General features: G+C 45.9%; 1 protein-coding gene and 1 non-coding gene across 2 annotated transcripts; one reads left to right on the top strand and one right to left on the bottom strand.

Annotated features, from left to right (window-relative positions):
• Positions 1–645: 645 nt before the first annotated feature.
• LOC110306198 (protein MEMO1-like) lies at positions 646–1,500 on the bottom strand. Its single transcript, XM_021178398.3, has 2 exons — positions 1,217–1,500; positions 646–1,073 (listed from the first exon to the last, which is right to left on the bottom strand). The coding sequence occupies exons 1-2, from the start codon at positions 1,498–1,500 to the stop codon at positions 758–760; spliced, it is 600 nt and encodes a 199-aa protein (XP_021034057.1). The 3' UTR covers positions 646–757.
• A 7,636-nt stretch (positions 1,501–9,136) lies between these two features.
• On the top strand, positions 9,137–9,209 carry Trnar-ccg (transfer RNA arginine (anticodon CCG)). Its single transcript has one exon. It is a non-coding gene; the product is annotated as a tRNA-Arg (tRNA).
• The last annotated feature ends 6,823 nt before the right edge of the window (positions 9,210–16,032 follow it).

Genomic DNA, 16,032 nt, shown 5'->3' with positions numbered 1-16,032 from the left:
GCCAGAAGCCACCAACTATGCAGAGCTCCCTGTCAACATCTTTATCATTTTATCATACTTTTTAGTTTGTTTGGGTTTTTCTTTTTTGAATTGTGTAGCCCTTTATTAGCAATTAAATTAGAAGGTATCCATTGTACAACATGGGTAGTAATTGTCTATAGTTGTAGATATCCTGTATTCAAATACAGCTCATTTATAAATGCAATTTCTTTTCTTTTCTTTTCTTTTCTTTTCTTTTTTTTTTTTTTTTTTTTTTTTTTTGAGACAGGGTTTCTCTGTGTAGCCTTGGCTGAACTGGAACTCACTTTGTAGACCAGGCTGGCCTCGAACTTAGAAATCTGCCTGCCTCTGCCTCCCAAGTGCTGGGATTAAAGGCGTGCACCACCACGGCCTAGCTGCAATTTCTTTTATTAAAAAGCTTCCACCTTTTGTCTGTGTACAATTGCAGAACTATTCTGAAAGCGGAATATATGTGCATGACCCTGCAAAGGGAGCAAATTTCAGATATGCTAAAGGCTTTACCAGTAACTGTGTGCCAGTTTTGATTCCAGCCTTCCTTCCACTGCCACAAACTAGAAAGCATTTTTAAAATGAGTTGAAATTAAGGAGAACTACACCTACTAGAAAAGAAGAAGGAGTTCTATTAGTCTGAGGTTTCAGAATCCCTCCACACCAGAACCAACACCTTGGTAAAGGCTAGGCTGGACCCTGGACAGAGCACGAGTCTGTGCAGGTGGCATCCCTGAGGATCGGAGCTTCAGTGGACCGTGAGTGCTCCAGCTGCGTAACTGACTGAACTGTCCTGCCAGCTTCTACACTGGCTCAACTGGGCACAATTCAAAAAGGAAAAGCTCATAGTCATTCCACTCTTCTGAAGCTCTGTGATAGCATTTAATAACATCCCAATGGGATGGCTTCCACATAGAGTATTATGGTATTTCTTCAAATAATTGCTAAAAGTTACAGGATATAATTGTTCTATAATACTCATACCCATTTTATCTAGATGTTCGATGGATCTGTAAATGTCCCCCTGGGATTCGTCATAGTAACTGTAACGGGACCTATGACCCCAGTGGCAGAAATCAGAAGAAACCACACAGAGATTATTAGGATCCGCTAGGTATTTACTGAAGAGTTTAACAAATTCCTGTTCTTTTGACTCACTCAGAGCTCCAACCAGTTCGGGAATAATGGTTAACTCATCTTTATGGCTTTCCATGACTTTATCTGTATAAGGCAAATGCATTTCAATACTGTGTTCGGCTTCATCTGTCTGCAGAGACATGCGTTCAAACATTCCTGTCTTCCGTAGCTCTCTGTAAATCTTTTGGTCAATACAAAGGTCCTACAGAGGATATATATATATACACACTGGAGTACATCGAGACAGGGGCACATGATGGGAAGGCCCAAGGATGAAAATTCTCCGGGTAACAGATGGATCCACTTGTTTGTAAGCTTGGGCAGCACAAGCCCCACAGTATGTGTATCCTGCATGGGGTGCAATAATGGCTCTAGCAGGTCTTTATGTAGACTGTAGAAAGCCAACCTTCTAGCCTGGACATTCAGCTGAGGTCCTTATGGCGGTGTACCAGCTCCCAGCGTGGTTGGCTTCCCAGCAGACCGCTCTGTTGGACATCTTAGTGCCTATGCCGCCTACGGTGCACGAGTGTGAATGAGGAGCTGTTTTTTATTTTCAAGACAGGGTCTCTCTGTGTAGCTCTGGCTGTCCTGGAACTCACTCTGTAACAGAGATCCACCTGTCTCTGCCTCCCAAGTACCGGGATTAGATGTGGGCACCACCATGCCTGGCTTGGTCAGTTTTTAAGGACTCTTCAACAGCTTCCTGTCTGAACGGTTTCTTGGTAGTGGGGAGTAGGAGGGGGGGTTGTCACAGAAACCTTCAATGTTTCTCATTCTCAATTACGAGTCTACAGTCATTGACACCACTACAAAAGAGGCTTCCTGGCCCACAGCAGCTGGGAGCAGCTCTCAAGATCAGGGAAATCAACCTGGTCCTTGGTAGCAGCACAGAGCATAGACACCACTAGCATCAGCACCAGCATCAGCATCAGCATCACCATGGGGTAGTTCAAAACTACCAACTGTAACTCCAGCTCCAGAAACCAATGCTCCCTTCTGGTGCCTGGGGGAACCTGCATGCCTGTGGCAAATGTACCTCAACTCCAAACATATAAATAAAATCACTAGAGCCAGACAGCGGTGGCACATTCCTTCAATCCCAGCACTGTGGAGGCAGAGGCTGGTAGATCTTTGAGTTCAAAGCAAGCCTGGTCTACCGATGGAATTCACTGATTGGGCTGGAGAGATGATTCTTTGGTTAAGGATACTCTTGCAGAGAATCTGGGCTCAATTCCAGCACCCACTGGCAGGAATGTGGCACAGACATACATGTAGGCAAAACACACGTATGTATAAATACATACATCTTTGCTGGAAGCCTGTAATCCCAGCACTCTGGCAAGTTCCAAGTCAACCAGGGCTACATAACGAGACCATGTTTTGTTTTTGTTTTTGTTACTAATTTAAAAAATTTTGAGGTTGGGGTAGCTAGGTAAGCAGTCCTCAGCTCAGAAAAACAAATCAAGTTGTCTTGAAAGATACAATGCAGGGCTGGTGAGATGGCTCAGCGGGTAAGAGCACCTGACTGCTCTTCCGAAGGTCCTGAGTTCAAATCCCAGCAACCACATGGTGGCTCACAACCATCTGTAACGAGATCTGACTCCCTCTTCTGGTGTGTCTGAAGATAGCTACAGTGTACTTAGATATAATAATAAATAAGTCTTAGGACCTAAGTGGTGGAGGGGAATAGTTACAGGAGGCTCGCCTCCTGAAGGAGTTGGTGTCGTGTATGTGAGCCCCTGACTAGTTCCTGAGAGGGATTAAGGCCAGCCTGGTGCCTGAACGGTTTGTTTTTTTGGTTTTTTTTTTTTGTTTGTTTGTTTTTGTTTTTTTTTTTTTGCTTGTTATCTAAGCATTCAACCACATCCTTTGAAAAGCACACCTGCCCGGACACCATTTGCCTTATTATGATGAAGCTGAGCAGGTCCTGGCCAGGGCACAACAGTCGGCAGCAGGACTGCTTTGAGCCTCTGGAACTGTATCAGGTATTTGTCATAGGGGCACAAAATGGATCGAGACCAAAATAAAGACATCAGGATGTCTTTACTAGGATGAAGGATGCGAAGGAATGTTTGCTGAGACTTCTACTGGATGTGAGAAGTCTCCCTTCTCCCACCAGACTGTGTGCTGTCATGCTGTGAGCTTGAGAAGGAGCACCAGCCCCAGACAAACAGAATGAAAAATGGATCCTGTCGAACCGCTTAAAATAGCTCAAGCCCAAGACTCTGATGACGGCTCCACACATATTCTTTTTTTCCACAGCATAGTTGAGTTGGATATAGAGTCACTGGGATTGGAAAGGTTCTTTATCCAGGTCTTTCTGTTTTGCCATTTAATCTGGAAAATCAGAGCTGGGGACATGGCTCAGTGGTTAAGAGCATTGCCTGCTCTCCCAGAGGTCGTGAGTTTGATTCCCAGCAACCACATAGTGGCTCACAACCATCTATAATGGGATCCCATGCCCTCTTCTGGTGTGTCTGAAGACAGCTATGGTGTACACATACACACTAAATCAATAATATTTGAAAAATAAAAAGTAGAGCCGGGCAGTGGTGGCACACGCCTTTAATCCCAACACTTGGAAGGCAGAGGCAGGCAGATTTCTGAGTTCGAGGCCAGCCTGCTCTACAAAGTGAGTTCCAGGACAGCCAGGTCTATACAGAGAAACTCTGTCTTGGAATAAATAAATAAATGGTAAAGTGGAAAATCCTCTTGAGTAATAGTTTAGGATTATAGGCCAGGTGTGGTGGCGCACACCCTTAGCACTTAGGAGGCAGAGGCAAGTAGATCTTTGTGAGTTCAAGGCCAGCTTGGTCTACATAGTGAGTCCAGGACAGCCAGGGCTACGCAGAGAAACCCTGTCCCAAAAAAAAAAAAAAAAAAAAAAAAAAAGCAAGCAAGGAAACAAACAAACAAACAGCTGGGACCTCAAAAAGCTCTCCTTCCTCCATGGCCTCGACCACATATGAATGCAAATAGGCACCCTTGGCATATACCACCGTGTCAAACTTGTGGTCTAGGAAAGGCCAAGCCTGGCTCTGTCCTGCTCAGATCTCTGTCCCATGGTCAAGTCTCCACCAGGTACCACAGTGGAAGGATGATGATACTAACCTTGAAGCCAATGGAGTCCTAGTCCACTGAGTGGATGCTGTGGGAACCACGTCACTACGATACAGTAGGCACAGGTGTAGTTCCTGGCAGCACCGTCCTTGTTTGTGATAAGCTGCTCGGGGTGCAAGAGCTGGTGGAGGGTACCACTGCAAACATCACCAGTGACTGTGGATTCCAGGTCTGGAAACACTGTCCCGGGAAGGTGTTGAAGAAGTGAGTCACTTCATTCCCCAAGAGTCTTGACACTTGGCATCTGGTCATCAGGTTGAATGGCATGCTCTAGATGGTGGAGTCCCTGGCAGCCACTGCCAGTGTGGAGGGACTGAGATACACTGAAGAATGTGTGGGCCTTGAAGGGCAACTGAGGAAACCAGGGGAGGAGATCAACCTCTCCCGCCAACAGGTTACTGAGGCTTCTGAAGTGGGAACAAACTCCGAGAGGCTCTGCTGTGTTCCCACTGGCGCAACATTTCATTGTGGAAACCTCACCCTCAGGACCTGAGGTAACCCTAACTACCTCCCAAAGGGTTGGTCTCCAGATATCACACTTAAAGGGTTAGGGCTTCATGGGGGATTTGTGAAGAGGGTACAAACCTTTATCCCATAATACCCACTCACATTCTAAGCTGGAAATTAGACTTGAGTAGAAACAGAGAAGAAAGAGCTTTCCAAGGATGCCTTTGAACTTCTACTCCTCCCTGCATCAACCTCTGGGTGCTGGGACAGGCATCTACCACCACACCCAATTTATTAGAAATAGGTGGTGATTTTATTTATTTATTTATTTATTTATTTATTTATTTATTTATTTTGTGGCTAACAACCCCACCTCTCAAACTGAATGAAAATATTGGCAACTTAGAACATTGGTAGTCAAACTCAGGGAAGCAGCCTCTGCAAACTGTTTGGCTGAGCAGCAGAGATGGAGCAGAAAGGTCGGTTGGCTTTGTTTAAGATTCTAATGTAGGAGGACAGCATCTGGTGCACATGGGCAGGTTGACTTACCACCCAGTGAGAGGGAGACTTTGCCGCTGGAGCAAATTAAGCACTGGGTCATTTACAGGGGAAGAGGAAAGCTGGTTCACACAGGCGCTGGTGAGCTCTGCTCAAAGAAAGCTGCTCACTTGGCTGTCTGAGCCAAGATGACCAGGTACATGTAGGCAGTGAGAAGCAGATGCAGGGGAAAGAAGCCGACTTGGTTTGGGATTCTATCAGATCAGCATTCATGGCTCTGTCAGCTCTATGTGTCTTGGGGCTGATGTCAGGGGCTAATGGGAAACTGAGTCATGTGAATGGTCGGTCACCCAAAAGCCTCTATAGTGGTATAAGCTCTTGAGTTTCAGGTGACAATCATGCTTCCTTGTGGGATGTCCATCACCCTCTTACTTAACAGGACCATAAAATGCCTGCCCATGGTGACAGAGACAGAAGCTAAAGGTAAGTTCTACAACACGCATTCCTTGCCATCGAGGCTGGACTGCCTGCCTCTCCTGCTGGATCCTCAACTGGTGTTGACTTGGTGCCCTGAGAGAAACATTCAATTACCTGGTATCTGGACACTAATTTTGGACTCTTACCATTATGGAGGAGGCAAGAAAAGATTCTGAATCTAGATTGGCACATACTAAGTTTCCAAAAAGCCACTCTGCTATCAACATTGCTATCTCTCTACTTATTCCTTTGAGGTGGGGGGGTCTCTTCCTGAATCTGGGCTTCACATTATCTCAGCTAGGTGGGAAGGCAGCAAGCCCCAGCAATCGTCCTGTCTCCACTCCCCTCAGAGCTAGGGTTCTTGGCATTTTTTTTTCAAAGTTGTTCTGATTGTTATTTGGGTCCTGGGACCCAAACTACAGAACTCACTCGCAACGAGGGCTCTTAACTGCTGAAGTACCTCATGCTGAAACATGGCATCTTTAAGGTCATGAAAAACTTCTGCAAATAGAAACTACGTAACAGTGTACATTTGTAACAACTATAAAGTATACACAGAGCAAACCCTAATGTCAGTTATGAACTTTAGTTAACAATGTATTAATGCGAGTTTATCAGTTGGAACAAATTTACCACTTAATGCAAGTTATTTCTGGGAGAATTTCCAGAGGCTGAGAATTGCTCATTTTTTAAGGGTCTATTTATTTCTGAGTGCCTGCCTGTATGACTATGCACCATGGACTGCTTGTGCCTCCTGCTTGCAGAGGTCAGGAGAGGGAGTTGGATCTCTTGGCACTGGAGTTATGGACAGTTGTAAACCACCATATGGATGCTGAGAATCAAATCCAGTTTGTTTGCAATGAGCGACAAGTGCTCTTAGTCACTTAACCATTTTATGCTGGTATTTGGTAGAAGTGAGTTATGCATACTTCCCAGCTTGTCAAAATACTAGCTCAAAAGTTGAGACGTAGGCAGGCAGAGTGCTAAGCCAACTATCCTACCTAAAAACAGAGCAACAATAAAGACTTGAGACTTAGCCAGGTGTGATGTAAGAGGCTTGAAATCCAAGCACTGGAGAGGCAGGGTGCTGCTGCTAATCAATAGCCTAAAGTTGTCGCTCGCTACCTATTCCAGTGAGCAGTGGCCCTCTCCTGTTCCCGGGATTGGGGCTCAGTTCTTCCCCAACCACCAAAGGTGTTCAGATGTACGTTCAAATGTAAACCTAAGAAAAAATTTCTTTCTCCAAAACATACTTAATTTTATTCTCTTTATTCTCTACCTATAATGTGTGTGTGTGTGTGTGTGTGTGTGTGTGTGTGTGTGTGTGTGTTTCTGCATCTTGTCAAGTCCAGGCATTTACTACATCTAGGACAGCTTCAGAGAAGCAACCCCCAGATGCTCCAATCTTCTCTCACAGACACAGACGCTTCTACTGGGCCTGTTCCTTCTGATCTATCCACAGATGGTTCCACAGGCCATGGACAGCAAGAAAACAGCCAATTCTCCTAAGACTGGACCAACATCCCCATACCTGTTTGCCTAGGTTCCCCAGAGACACGTCGCCCCAAAATCAGTTAAAGTAGTTAAAGATCATGACAGCCCTATTTCTGTTCCACCATCACCTCTAATTTTTTCCTTTTTTAACTAAACCCAAATGCAGGAACGTTGGCATTTAGTCTAGGCTCTGCCCCACGGTTACCTCGGAACAGCCAGGTGTTCCTGACTCACTATAAAAGGGGCTGCTTGCCCCCCTCCTCTCTCTCTTGCCTTCTTGCTCTTGCTCTGTCCTCTTGCCCCTTCCCTCTCTCTCCCCATTCCCTTCCCCCCTCTCTCTCCTTATGACTGGCCTCTACTCCTCTCTCTCTCTCTCTCTCTGTCTCTACCCTAACTCCCCTCCCCATGCCCTGAATAAACTCTATTCTATACTATATGGTCCTGTGGCTGGTCCCTCAGACAAAGGGATGCTGCCTCCGCATGGGCCCGCAGAGGCACCCCCTTCCCCCACTGACTGTTGAGTTTGAAGCCACTTTGAGAGCAGTCTGATCTGCACAGTGGTCCTCAGAATATCTAGAGCTGCATAGAAGAAAAGGAAGAAAAAAAGTAGCAAGGCCTGAGGTGAGGCCTTTCCCCTCTGCTGGTGGCTCTGTAACCAGGAGACAATGTCACCCACTACTACTCACCCACCATCAAGGCAAATTAACAATCACCCCATAATACTCGGTGTTTAAGAAGACCCTTTCCCAGATGCTCAGGAGGCTCACAGGCTACAGGTAATAAAAGAGGGAGTGACCTGCATTCACTCAAAATGGGAACGTTTAGTTCACTAACTCCGAGTGGCAAAAGTAACTGCACTTCTGACTTTCTGTCTGTCGCCTTAGTTACCTTTCCTGTTACTGTGATGAAATACCAGGAGAGAAGCAAGACGGGAGCTCGCAGTTCGCAGTCAGTCCATCACCGTGGAGAAGCATGACACCCACATTCCATTCCGTAACCAGAGTTGGGGCCATGCATCTGCTCCACTCTTGATCCCCTTGCTGGGTTGTTCCTGACTACAGCGGACCCGGCAGTCTTCCCACAGGACCTATGTAATCAAGATAACCCTCGCAGACTTTCTCAGAGGCTCATCTCCCAAAGGATTCTAACCTGAGTCGACAAAACTAACCAGCACATTTGAATTACCCTTATACGTGAATTCTTACATTGCAAACAAACAAAAAACACAAACAAAACAAAACAAAAAAAAACGGAATTCTTACCCATGGTGGGGGTGGGGGCATAAAACTCTGAAACTCTTACTTTTAAAACCTACAATAAGGCCTTTTACATGCAGCAAACACATTTCATGAAACCAGAAACCAGTCATCCGAGATCTAGCTATAGGGCGAAAAACTAAAAAGTATTTTTTTGTATTTAGAGACTCTGTCTTCATTTCCCCTTTTAATCGAGGGGGAGGGAGAGGGCTGGGGAGACGGATGTTGGGAAAGAGGGCAGATCAGAAGTTTCGTTGGGCTGGAAGAGCCTGTGAGTCCACAGCACATTAATAGGTAACCAAGTCTATGTTTGCTGAAACGGGAAACGAGACTGGAAAGCCCAGGGAGTTTAAGGTGGCTGAGACAGAAAGACCCCGGGACTTTGCCAATTCGAATGGAGGAGGAGGGCACAGCAGGAGCTGTTTATAGTTTCCCTGCGGAGCCTAACGCGCGAATGTCGAGAGCTCGCCCCCCAAAACCCCTCTGAGAAGCCGGACACCCTCGGCCGACCCTTAAGCAGACTGTAAGCCTTGGCTGTGGCGCAGGCGCAGTAAGATTCTGGCCGGGCGGCGGCGCCAGAAGGAGTGCGCAAGCGCACTCGGCATCGCAAGCCAAGAACGCGAAGCTGCTGCGCGGTGGGTGGGGCTGCGATGATCGAATCACGTAAGGAGAAGGAGTGAGAATGCAGATCCTGTGGTGACCCAGTGGCCTAATGGATAAGGCATCAGCCTCCGGAGCTGGGGATTGTGGGTTCGAGTCCCATCTGGGTCGCACGGTTCTCCATTTTGTTTAAACGAAAGGAGATCGACAAAAGTTCATTGGTTTCTCTGCCTTGATTTCAGAACCTGTTTATATTAATAATGACGAGCTGCTGAGTATTTCAAAAGTACACACAGCTTCTAAGTAAAAAAAAATTTGCCCTTTAATAGCATGTCCATGCTTTTAAAAATTTTGTCAAACTTTGAGGTATAATTAACAAAAACTCTGTATGGATAGATTGACTGATTTTATTCGTTTTGTTGTTGTTGTTTGGTTGGACTTTTTTGTTTAGTTTGTCTTTTGAGACAGGGTTTCTCTGTGTAGCCCTGGCTGTCCTGGAACTCACTCTGTAGACCAGGCTGGCCTCGAACTCAGAAATCCGCCTGCCTCTGCCTCCCGAGTGCTGGGATTAAAGGCGTGTGCCACCACTGCCCGGCGTTTCTTTTTTGTTTTTTCTTCTTGATACTGATTTTTACATATTTTATTTTCTCGAATGTCTGAGGCTTAAATAAAAAATAAACTTGGTGTAGTGGCCTGTGCCTTTCATCCCGGCACTCTTATTTCTGTGAGTTCAAGACCATCCTGGTCTAAAAACCAGTTCCAGGACTACTCAAAGAGACAGCTCAACAACAAATAAAACGCTGGAGGATTTTCAGAACTGGATTTTCAGGTGGTTGTGAGCCAGTGAAACCTCTGGATTCACAGAGCAGCTGAGACTCTTAATCGTTAAGCCATCTCTCCAGCAGCACCAAATTCAAACTTTTCTCTTTTTTTGTTTTTTTTTTTTTTGTTTGTTGTTGTTGTTGTTGTTGTTTTCGAGACAGTGTTTCCCTGTATAGTCCCGGCTGTCCTGGAACTCACTTTGTAGACCAGGCTGGCCTCGAACTCAGAAATCTCCCTGAGTTAATCCCAAATGCTGGGATTAAAGGTGTGCGCCACCACGCTCTGGCCTGCACTTTTATTCTTTATTCTTTTGTTCATACTCTGAGCGCAAACATGATCACCTGGCTCCCTGTCTGTGTTTGCTTCACTTTATTTTTGTTTTTTGACACAGGGTCTTAAGTAGCCCTGGCTGACTCACAAACGCCTGACCCTTTACCTAAGTCCTAGGACTGCAGGTGAATGCCATCCTACCTGACTTTGGATTTGGAACAGAAAAAAGTCGCTTAGACAGTGCAATGTTATTCTCCCATCATGTACAAGGTTGATATCTTTCTTTATTTTTTGTTTTGTTTTCGAAACAGGGTTTCTCTGTGAAGCCCTGGTTGTGTCAGGTCAAGTTCCTGTCTTGGAACTCACTATGTCAACCAGGCTGGTCTCGAACTCAGAAATCTGCCTGCCTCTGCCTCCCAAGTGCTGGGATTAAAGGCATGTGCCACCACTGCCCGGCACAAGGTTGATGTCTTGATGTATGATCATGACAAGGTGTGATGTGAACGCTAAGACACAGGAAAGTGTTCTGCGCTGTCTTTGCAACTTTTTGTACATCTGTTATGATTCCAATTTTAAAAAAGAAAAAAAAAAAAAAAGAACAAAACTGTATAGGCAGTGCCTTTAACCCAGCACTTGGGAGGCAGAGGCAGGCGGATTTCTGAGTTCGAGACCAGCCTGGTCTAAAAGTGAGTTCCAGGGCTATACAAAGAAACCCTGTCTCGGGGTTTAAAAAAAAAAATAAAGCTGGGCGGTGGGTGAAGGCATACAGTTTTAATCCCAGCACTCGGGAGGCAGAGGCAGGAGGATCTCTGTGAGTTCTAGGCCAGCCTGGCCAGTCTGGTCTACAGAGCTTACAGGACAGCTAGACCTACACAGAGAAATTCTGCCTCAAAACCAAAACAAAACAAAAATATATAAACGATAAAATGAAGGATCGATAAAAATAAATATATTACTCATGTACATTAAAAACAATAACTAAGAAGACAAAGGGGGCAGTTTCCACCTGTAATCTTGAGAACTGATGACTCCATTAATTGGGTTGTTTTTTTGTTCTGTTTTTTCGAGGCAGGGTTTCTCTGTGTAGCCCTGGGTGTCCTGGAACTCACTCTGTAGACCAGGCTGGCCTCGAACTCAGAAATCCGCCTGCCTCTGCCTCCCAAGTGCTGGGTTAAAGGCATGCGCCACCACTGCCCGGCCCGTTAAGTGTTAAGACATCCAGTAGTTACTTTAAAAAGGAGACTAAACAAAACTGGGGACTAGAGAGATGGCTAGGAGAAGCCGCGGGTCTTCTACAGGGCTAGAGTCCGTTCTCAGCACTCACCCCTGACTGTAACTCCCGCTTCAGGGCATCTGGCGTCCTCTTCTGGCCTCTAGAGACACCTGCATACACATACAGATGCATACAAAAACCAAAGAATTAAAAATGAATATTAAAAAAAGAAACCAATCAACATACAAAACCTTGACATTCCTTTCGTGCCTACCACTGGGAACAACAGTAACACTGTGTCCTATCCACCCAAATGCAAGATTGTGCTCAGGAATGACAAGTTTAGATCCCTTTGGGTTTCTCCCCGGGGCTTCACAGTCCTCCACGGGGCTCACCCCCTCATCCCTCCTCATCTCTCTCTCTCTAGCCTTCTGCAGATGTTTCTCAGCTCCTTCACCACAGCTCATTCAGCTAAGTCCGCTGACCTCACTGAGTGCCTGAGCATAAGCCAACTTGTGGTTCCTGAGAGTCAAGCTTCTCTTCCCCGCACCTCCACCGCCCCCAGCCCTTCCCTTCTGTCTCGGGGAGAGAGTCTCCTGCTTTATGGTCAGGGCCTTTGCGATGAACTCTGTCTTGCTCAGGAAACCTGGCTAGCATTTATCGATCCCTCTTGGAAAGAGCGAAGTCTAAATTCCCCCCCACGTGCCTGTGTCTTGAGTTGGCCCCTCTGCCGGCTCTTTCCTCTGAGCCCCAAGCCTTCCAAACAGCAGCCCCGGTCCTAAAGAGCTCTTTCCTGGCTTTGTGGCAGCGATCATGAGCACTGCCCCAGGCTGGCCCCCACCCCACCCCGACCCCTCGTGTCTTCTCTTCCACTTCCTTGTCACCTGGCACTCTTAGCTGGCAGCATTTTCTCTAAATTGACAAGCATGTTTTCTCCTCATCCCCAACAGAGGGCGCCACCACAGTTTAACGTCAAATTCCCCTCCTTGGGTTTTAGTTTTAGTTAGTTTGTTAATTTGTTTGTTTGTTTTTCCAAACTTATAACTGTTGAAACTTAAATTTTAGTTAATTTTGGTGGGTGCTGTGGTTCACACCTCTACTTGAAGCACCCTCAAGGCAGAGGCAAGCAGGTCTCTGTGAGTTTGATGCTAGCCTGGTCTATAAGATGAGTTCTGGGTCAGCCACGGCTACATGAGAGACCCTGTCTCGAAATGAAAACAAAAACAAACCAAAACACACACACACACACACACACACACACACACACACACACAGAAACTTGATTAATTTTAAAGGCTAGGTATGGTGGCACATTTGTTGTTGTGGGTTTTTTGTTTGTTTGTTTGTTTGTTTTGGATTTTGGTTTTTTGGGTTTTTTTTTGGTTTTTTCGAAACAGGGTAGCCCTGGCTGTCCTGGAACTCACTCTGTAGACCAGGCTGGCCTCGAACTCAGAAATCTGCCTGCCTCTGCCTCCCGAGTGCTGGGATTAAGGACCATGCCCAGCATCATCGTGGCACATTTGTAAATCCAGCATTTTGGAGGTGGGATAGGAGAAGTTGCACTTCAAGGTCAATCCTCAGCTACATAGTGAGTTGGAGAGGACAACCTTGTCTAATTGAGACTCTCTCTCTCTCTCTCTCTCTCTCTCTCTCTCTCTCTCTCTCTTTTCTGGACAGGGTTTCTTTGTGTAACCCTGGCTGTCCCATAACCATGCTGGCCTTAAACTCACAGAGATCCACCTGCCTCACGCCTTTATTCAGCCAGGAATAAAGACCTGTACCACCATCTACCTGGCTGGAACATTCTTTTGAAGGAAAAAGCAATTTTTTTGTAGCAGGTCTCTCTCTATAACCCAGGATGTAGTCTGGATGTATCTCGTGCACACACACACACACACACACACACCTACATACACCCAGGATGTAGCCTGGATATAGCGAGATATAATGTTGACTGAAATCTCCTTCTGATCCGGCTTCCCACGTGCTGAGATTATCAGCATGTACCACCACATCCCACCAGTCCTTTATGGGTATTTTTATGTGCATGCATAATTGATTTGCCCGCATGCATATATATGTGTACCACACACATCACACACATGTCTGGTGCCCTAGGAAGTCAGAAGAGGGCATCAGATCCTCTGGAACTGAAATTGCAGGCAATTGGAAACTGCTATGTGGTTGCTGGGAACTGAATCTGGGTCCCCTGCAAGAACAGTAAGTTCTTTTAACCACTGAGCCATCTCTCCTGCCCTCCAATTTCATAGATAGATAGATAGATAGATAGATAGATAGATAGATAGATAGATAGATAGATATGTACGTGTAAAAGTAAAAGTATATTTTATTCGCCTGATGTAATTGTCTCTTGAGGCTCACTGCCTCCCTCTGCTGACCCAGGCCGAGTCCTGGAAGCATCAAGCCTCCATACAACCTAGTCTAGGCCTAGAGTGTTTTCAGCCTCTGAGACTTCGTGCTGAATAAGCTAACCTTTTTAGTTCTTTCTGACGTCTGGCTGGCTGTATCAACTCAGCCATTTTTGGCTCAGAACTCCTATCCACACTAACTGATTCCATCTGGTCTCTCTCTCAACCTTTGACTGGACTGCTCTGTTTGACCTCAGACTCACTCCAGCAATTTGTTCCAGTTCTCTTGCTCCTCCTCATTCCACGCCTGTGTCCAGCTTGTCTCTGTAAAACTCTCCCAGTCTCTCTGTCTCTCCCTCTCCCTCTCCCTCCCCCCTCTCCCTTTCTCTAAAGATTTATTTACTTATTTTATGTATATGAGTACACTGTCGCTGTACAGATGATTGTGAGCCTTCATGTGGTTGTTGGGGATTGAATTTTTTTTTTTTTTTTTTTTTTTGGTTTTTCGAGACAGGGTTTCTCTGTGTAGCCCTGGCTGTCCTGGCACTCACTTTGTAGACCAGGCTGGCCTCGAACTCAGAAATCCGCCTGCCTCTGCCTCCCGAGTGCTGGGATTAAAGGCGTGCGCCACCACGCCCGGCGGGATTGAATTTTAAAACCTCTGCTCTCTCCAGTTGGCCCCACTTGCTCCGGTCAACCCTGATCGCTCTGGTCCAAAGATTTATTATTATAAATTACTACACTGTAGCTGTCTTTGAATAGGATATATTCACACAAGAAGAGAGAGGAAAAAGAGGCTACTTAAGAGAGAGCAACACAGGACTCAGACAGTGTTGCTGTCTTCAGACACACCAGAAGAGGGCGTCAGATCTCTTCTTTTTTTTTTTTTTTTTTTTAAAGATGTATTTATTATATGTAAGTACACTGTAGCTGTCTTCAGACACACCAGAAGAGGGAGTCAGATCTTGTTACGGATGGTTGTGAGCCACCATATGGTTGCTGGGATTTGAACTAAGGACCTTTGGAAGAGCAGTCGGGTGCTCTTACCTGCGAAGCCAGGTCACCAGCCCCCCAGATCTCTTCTTTTTTTTTTTTTTTTTTTTTATTTATTATATGTAAGTACACTGTAGCTGTCTTCAGACACACCAGAAGAGGGAGTCAGATCTCGTTACAGATGTTTGTGAGCCACCATGTGGTTGCTGGGAATTGAACTCTGGACCTTCAGAAGGGCAGTCAGTGCTCTTACCCTCTGAGCCATCTCTCCAGCCTGACAATGCACTTTTTTTTTTGTTTGTTTTTTGTTTTTTGGTTTTTTTTTTTTTTGTTTTTTTGAGACAGGGTTTCTCTGTGTAGCCCTGGCTGTCCTGGCACTCACTTTGTAGACCAGGCTGGCCTCGAACTCAGAAATCTGCCTGCCTCTGCCTCCCGAGTGCTGGGATTAAAGGCGTGCGCCACCATGCCCGGCTCTTTTTTTGGTTTTTCGAGACAGGTTTCTCTGTATAGCTCTGGCTGTCCTGGAACTCACTTTGTAGACCAGGCTGGCCTTGAACTCAGAAATCCGACTGCCTCTGCCTCCCGAGTGCTGGCATTAAAGGCATGTGCCACCACGCCTGGCTGACAATGCACTTTTTTTTTTTTTTTTTAAAGATTTATTTATTTATTATATGTAAGTACACTGTAGCTGTCTTCAGACATTCCAGAAGAGGGCGCCAGATCTCGTTGCAGATGGTTGTGAGCCACCATGTGGTTGCTGGGATTTGAACTCTGGACCTTCGGAAGAGCAGTCGGGTGCTCTTACCCACTGAGCCATCTCACCAGCCCCAGACAATGCACTTTTTAAAGTTAAATTTATTGCATGTGTTACATGTGTGAGTGAGGGCATGCTATAGCACATGGGTAATGGCCAGATCACAACATGCAGGAGTCAATTCTCTCCTTCCACCACATGGGTCCCAGGGATTGAACTCAGGTCGTTAGGCTTAGCAGCAAGCTCCCTTGTTCACTGAACCATTCCTGTCACCCAGACCATGTAGCATTACATGCAGAAAATTCTAAATGACTCAGCTGGGCAAAAGGGCAAGAGAGAAAGAAATGAAAAAGAAAGAAGGAGAAGGTACTCATGTTTAGTATTTCATGGGGGGAGGGGGATGGGGTCATGAGCCACAGCTTGCTCGAGGTAGTTAGAGAATGACCAAAGGGAGTGGGTTCTCTCCCTTTGTGGGTTTTAGGGATTGAATTCAAGTTAAAAGCTCAGCAGCAAGTGCCTTTACTTGGTGGTCCATATCACTCTCAAATTATGTTTATTTGTGTATGTATGGGG

Source organism: Mus caroli, unplaced genomic scaffold (genome assembly GCF_978045245.1).
Source record: "Mus caroli unplaced genomic scaffold, Mus_caroli_1 scaffold_13, whole genome shotgun sequence".
Classification (NCBI taxonomy): domain Eukaryota; kingdom Metazoa; phylum Chordata; class Mammalia; order Rodentia; family Muridae; genus Mus; species Mus caroli.
Note: the sequence above shows the minus strand (reverse complement) of the source record. Positions and strands in the feature narration are given on the sequence as shown.